This window comes from Mizuhopecten yessoensis, unplaced genomic scaffold (genome assembly GCF_002113885.1).
Source record: "Mizuhopecten yessoensis strain PY_sf001 unplaced genomic scaffold, ASM211388v2 scaffold6671, whole genome shotgun sequence".
NCBI classification, from domain to species: domain Eukaryota; kingdom Metazoa; phylum Mollusca; class Bivalvia; order Pectinida; family Pectinidae; genus Mizuhopecten; species Mizuhopecten yessoensis.
This window is the reverse complement of record NW_018406666.1, coordinates 15478-21349: the sequence shown is the minus strand read 5'-3', so window position 1 is coordinate 21349 and position 5872 is coordinate 15478. Positions and strand designations below refer to the sequence as shown.

The following is a 5872-nucleotide window of genomic DNA, read 5'->3' as shown; positions in this document are numbered from 1 at the left end:
CGGCGATAAGAAGATTTATAAATTCTTGTCTGGAAGGCCTAACATAGCGGGTACTGTATTCAGTCGGGCCATGGGATGTGCAAATTACATGGTTTTACACTATGTGTGTGATGGTGTTATCAAACAAAACAAACCATATTAAAATTCTTTTGGTTTACTTAAGGTATGATATACGTATGGTACGTTGTGTAACTGAATAAACAAAGAAACATTAAAAGAATTATAAGAATTTAATAAGATAAATAAACGTTCGATACGGAATCCATTTAAAATTGCATAGTGAAATATCCTTAAAATTGTGCTTCCGGTCTATACCAGAGGTGTTACACACCGTGCTTTCGGTCTATACCAGAAGTGTTACACATTGTGCTTCCGGTCTATACCAGACGTGTTAAACATCGTGCTTTCGGTCTATACCAGAAGTGTTACACATCGTGCTTCCGGTCTATACCAGACGTGTTAAACATCGTGCTTCCGGTCTATACCAGAAGTGTTACACATCGTGCTTCCGGTCTATACCCGACATGTTAAACATCGTGCTTCCGGTCTATACCAGAAGTGTCCTGTTCAATAACGGTCCAAAACTTAAAACATTTCCGCTTGTCCTAGGATCGGTTTGAGGGCTAATGAATTTTGTACCAAGGAGGACTGTGCCGAGTCTTCTACGACGTTGACCACTCGCACCTGAAGGCGTGACGACTTTACGTTTTGGTTTCGACTTGCATCTGTTAATGCCTCTGTCGCATTCTAAATACTTACTTCTGCCACAGGAGGGACACGTGGGTGAAGGTCTGTATCGAGTCAGACTCTCAAGGAAGTCACTATAGCCTTGGATATTACGAAGATCACCAAACGGAATCATATTTTCATTGCGACCATGCGACCTCGGTCCCTTATTTGGGTAATCAGTTGACGGATTTATATTTTCATTTTTTCGCATGTTTACTCTGAACAGGTACCATATATAATCAACAAAGCTGTGATGAAGAAAAAAAACAGGTTCCTGGGGCGCTGTTTGGAGGGAAGAGAGCTGCCCATCCACCCACACGTGGGGACCGCCATGTATTCGTTCTAGGGATATACTCCTTCGGGTGGGCTCAACAATAGGGTCATGATTCCTATAACGTAATATTTCTTCTACCATAGATGCGGACATAAGACTGCCACCGCTTCCAATATTTCGCACAAGTGAAACATTGTCTGCCGTAATCCAACCTGCAAATGGCCCCGAGTCCACTATTCCAAAACCAGGGCCGAAAAACTCATCCGTCCACAGCATAGAGTCGGTAGGTTCGGCCATGTCATAGTCCAGTCGACTGTCCCAATAGGGGACCGGAACTCCAATGGCAGACTCCAGTCTGAAAAGAAAAGTAGCATGCATAACTATTTAAACAATTCGCAGTTCAAGGGGATATATAGGTCATACAGTGATTATTACATAAGTAAGAAGCTGCAGTGAAGGTCAAGGACGTCATCTTTAAATATGCATTACCTCTGCCAATATCTTATCTAACACGAAGAAGAACGCTCATTTCTGTCAAATTTACTCCTTTAACTGATATCTAAACTTACATGAGCAGGTACACTCTATGCCAACCTAGGAAGCTGGGACCTCCATGGGCTGCATCTAGGTTCGAATCACTTCTGTGGATGTCAGAAATAACATCGTATGGAATAAATGAACCCCCTCCTGGATTTCTCTGTAAAACAAAAGATTTTAAATCAAACTTAATTAACGGAACATCCGCTCCAAATATAAAGAAAATATGTCTGTTAACAATGGGCTAGGTTATGCTTCGAGATCCCGATGGTTATTTGATACGCACTATATTTTCATGGTGGGATTCGTCGATGTTGCAAAATAAGCATATCCTTCCTGAACAGGAAGTCTTACTCACCTTGAACCTTTTTCTTGGGTCTCCATGTAAATATTTCCATTGCTCACATTTTGCTTTAAATTAATCGAGTTTTGGTTTCGAATTACATTTTATAATATCTTTTATTTTTTGGTTTCTTTTATGATGGATAACTTACGATATACCTCTTTAGAATAACGAGGCTATTAAATGAATAACTTACGATATACCTCTTTAGAATAACGAGGCTATAAAATAGATAACTTATTAAATATATACATTATTAAATAAATTAACTTACTATTGGCCTGTTAAGGATAACGAGGTTATTAAATATAGTAATAGATACATAATTAAATAGGTAACTTACGATTGACTTCTTCAATGAAATAAATATCTTATTAAATAGATCAATAACGATTGGCCTCTTTACCATCATGAGGATATCTAAAAATAGATAACTTACGATTGACCTCTTTAGAATAACATGGCTATTAGATAGATAATCTACGACTGAACTCTGTAGGAGAAAGAGGCTATAATCAATAGATAAATAACGATTCACCCTCTTGAGGACAATGAGGCTTTTTAAAGAAGATATACTACGATTGGCCTGCAAATCAATTTGAGTGTTTTTAAAACGGATTTTCATTCTATTTACTATTGATAGCGTACATATCGTACGTCTTTTTATAACAATGATATTGCTCATAATGGATAACTTACGATTGGCCTTTTAAGAATATTAAGTCTCCTGGTAAATCGGTTCCATTCTGACCTGGACATCGTCCGGACTTCTTTTCGTTCCCAAGCGCAATTAGGCGTTATTCGTCCATACTTTATTTTGTTGTAAGATGTGGGCTTTCTTGCAACTTTCTTCCCGCGTTTTTTATTTTTGTTTTTTCTTCTGCATCTCCCTTTTCTGCATTTCTTCTTTACCTGTCTCGGATGCCCGTATTTGGATCCAGACCCGTCACACCTGCTCAAGGCTTTCTCTAGAAGTGTCTGGACATATACGATGGACGCGTTGTTGGGCGAGGAGCCTAGGGCGGATTGGTACAGATGCTGATGGTAACAATACACGCTGTCGTCATTTCCGGTTATTTCATATTCACCACGGCGACTACGGTACTGTTGACAGTTCCTGGTAGGCCTAGGGTTCGAATATTGTTCTCCGTTTACCGTGACGATGGTGAGAAGGAGACTTCCGGTTATACAGAAAAACACCAAACCCGTCGTTGTCTGTTTTATCTGAAATTTACATAGCAAATTAAGTTTTTTAAAGATAAATTTAGCTTTGTCTGCCATGTTCAAAACCAGAATACATTAATCGAAATGACAAAAGTAGCAACATCATGTTAAATCAAATATTTTCCTCTTCAGGAGTATCTACTTGTTATAGTAAGTAATTCGATATTTCCACATCGAATTCATAAGTGTTCGAGAGGTAAAACACACAAATTACAAGACATCTGGAATTTACAAAGACAAAGAACAGGGCGCACAATTCTAGTTGGAGAGAGTTTTCCTTATTATTTCATTTTTATTGTACAAATTACGGGTATCTTACAGTTATGATTAATTACACATATGTAAACACCTATATGCTATGGTCTCTCAAAGGTCAGTGGTCTATTACGATAATTTGGACCATACTGTCAGGAGCACGTGTATACGAGTCCGCAAAATTGAAATTGGATTAATTATGGTCTACAAATCAGATTAACAGCAGAAGAATGCTTGTAATTGACGAATTTTAATAAGTAATTTACTACAATGTAGATTTATAGAACGGTTATTTTTATAAAAAAAGTCAAAATAATCCAGCTGTTTCTTTAATACAGTTTGAATAATAAACAAATACAATGTAGAAGACAACTAAAACGGTTTACAAAGCAGCAGAAACATAACTAATAATTTCATATTACTCGTTAGAATTTTAAAGAAAAATAGCCATATGTATATATTGCAAACGTTAGATCGAGATCTGATAGAAATGATCCGGTGTGAATAGTTTACCTGCATGACTGTGTTGTGATTGCAGCATATCCCTCTTTGAAGAGGTTCGTGAAATCATCGGATTTTATAGGTGCTCCTCTGACCGCAAAGGGGAGTTTCACTCTTCCAGGAAACATTGCATTACCAAATTAATCATCTTAATTACTATTTTGGCGAGGGAAAACCCACATAACCTTCAGAAACAGCCTAGGCTTTGTCTGCCTAGTCGTTAGACGTCACCGACATTTCAGCGTAGATTACGCAAACTGTATTTCTTATCGTTAAATTGATATCTGTTTTTTCATAAAGACACTTCACCTTATAATATTTTGATTTATTACTGCAAGCAAATTTGATAACATCAGCAAATAAATAAGAAAAATATTTTAAAAAAATACTTACATAATCTTCACGAAATACCGGTCCTGCGGTGACGGATGTAATGCACACTCTCATTTATATCTACATTAGCACAAAATATGTATCATACCTCCTGAATTTACACATTTATCATTACCATACCAATTAAAAAGATCCCCGTAACACTGCCTAAAACTGTAACAACTGCATTGGAAACTGTTCTTTCCGGCATGACTAAAGCTTTGATAAAACCGTTCTGAAAAGGAATAAATAAGATATAAATCATCAGAAGTCTGTGAGTATAAAAACTCAGCGGGGCCAGACCGGGCCATTTATATCTAAACGGAAGTGAAGACGAGGTTACTGTATTTCGGCGAAACCACAGTGCAATAGGATCCTTAAAGCTGTTCTTTTGTTGAAAATATAAAAAAATAACCACAGCATTCTGGCATTTCCTTTAATTCATAGTTTGATGTCTAACTGTAGAAACGGAGGTACATCATTATCATTAACGATTTATTTCTCTTATTTCTCAGACATATTCATCATAAAATCGTGCTTCTGTCCCTATTGGGATATTTTGGACCTCCATCTATTTTTCTTCCTCTTTCCTTTTCAATTGTTTCGATAGTGCAAAGTTTTAACAAAGAATGTTCATTTATTTTTTATATCAGAAATAAATCCAATGCATTTTCAAAGGACATTGATTCTTAATTAAAATATTATGATTTGTAAATCAGTCTGTTATAAAATGATCATGACGTTTCATGCTGGGCAGTGGTAACAATTTCAATGAAGGCAGTCAGCTGAGGGTTATAAGGTCTGTAAAGCTCTTCTGTTTATTCTCTTATATGAACTGGACAACAAAATGAATGGCTTCTTACATCAAGATGGACAACTCAGAATGTTTTAATCGATCTAACAGAAATAAACAAGTTTATTTATATCAATTTCTTTTGAGACAAGTGTTGATAGTGAGGGAAAAGGTGAAAGAAGGGACAGGAGGGGAAATGTTCTGGTTGCAAAAGTTGTCCACTTATTCGTTTCAAACCTCTATTTTGCATCTTATAAAAAGTAGAAAGTTTTTTTCTCTCTTAGATTTTAAAGGTACCCATCCAGTTTCAAAGTAAAGTGCCTCACAAGAGGCGCCAGAGGAAAGACCAGATACAACTATGGCTGCTTCCTGCTGCACCCACCCTCTCCAAGGCATTTGACAATTCGACAGAACAACCATCCCATACACAAGAGGCAAACTCAAGGGTTGGTCATATGAAAGATGCATAGATAATATTTAATGTATCCTTACTAACTTAATATTTCAATTGTTTTAATGCAGAAACTTTAGAAGAAGCTGTTTTAATGATTTGATACACATGGTCGTTACTACTGAGAAACACTCCAATGTGACAACGAAGGTTCGTGAAAGGAAGCGGTTCGTTATTACAAGTAAGGTTAGGCGAAGTTTGAATAACAGTCCATTATGCAATACTTCATCAAACGCCTTGGAGATGTTGCAAAATACAACACACGAATATTCTTTTCTGTCAATGGCAGAAACAATATTAAGATAAAGCTCGATCAGCTGATGAACTGTCGAATGACCTGGCAGTAATCTTGATTGATCTTTATAAACAAATAAAATTGTCCCGTGCAAAATT

General features: G+C 36.8%; 1 protein-coding gene across 1 annotated transcript; it reads right to left on the bottom strand.

The window, feature by feature from the left end:
- Window positions 1-214: 214 nt before the first annotated feature.
- Window positions 215-3976, bottom strand: LOC110452398 (tyrosinase-like protein 2). Its single transcript, XM_021500897.1, has 4 exons — window positions 3876-3976; window positions 2583-3107; window positions 1573-1700; window positions 215-1358 (listed from the first exon to the last, which is right to left on the bottom strand). Exons 1-4 carry the CDS (start codon window positions 3879-3881, stop codon window positions 548-550), a joined length of 1470 nt encoding a protein of 489 aa, XP_021356572.1. The 5' UTR covers window positions 3882-3976; the 3' UTR covers window positions 215-547.
- Window positions 3977-5872: the final 1896 nt, after the last annotated feature.

What these genes read in the sequence shown, in the direction of transcription:
- LOC110452398 (XM_021500897.1), bottom strand. An exon ending in ATATTCTTAAAAGGCCAATC is followed by an intron (nt 1,701 to 2,582) that starts GTAAGTTATCCA and finishes TTTGTTTTACAG; the next exon opens with AGAAATCCAGGAGGGGGTTC. An exon ending in CATAGAGTGTACCTGCTCAT is followed by an intron (nt 1,359 to 1,572) that starts GTAAGTTTAGAT and finishes TTTTCTTTTCAG; the next exon opens with ACTGGAGTCTGCCATTGGAG.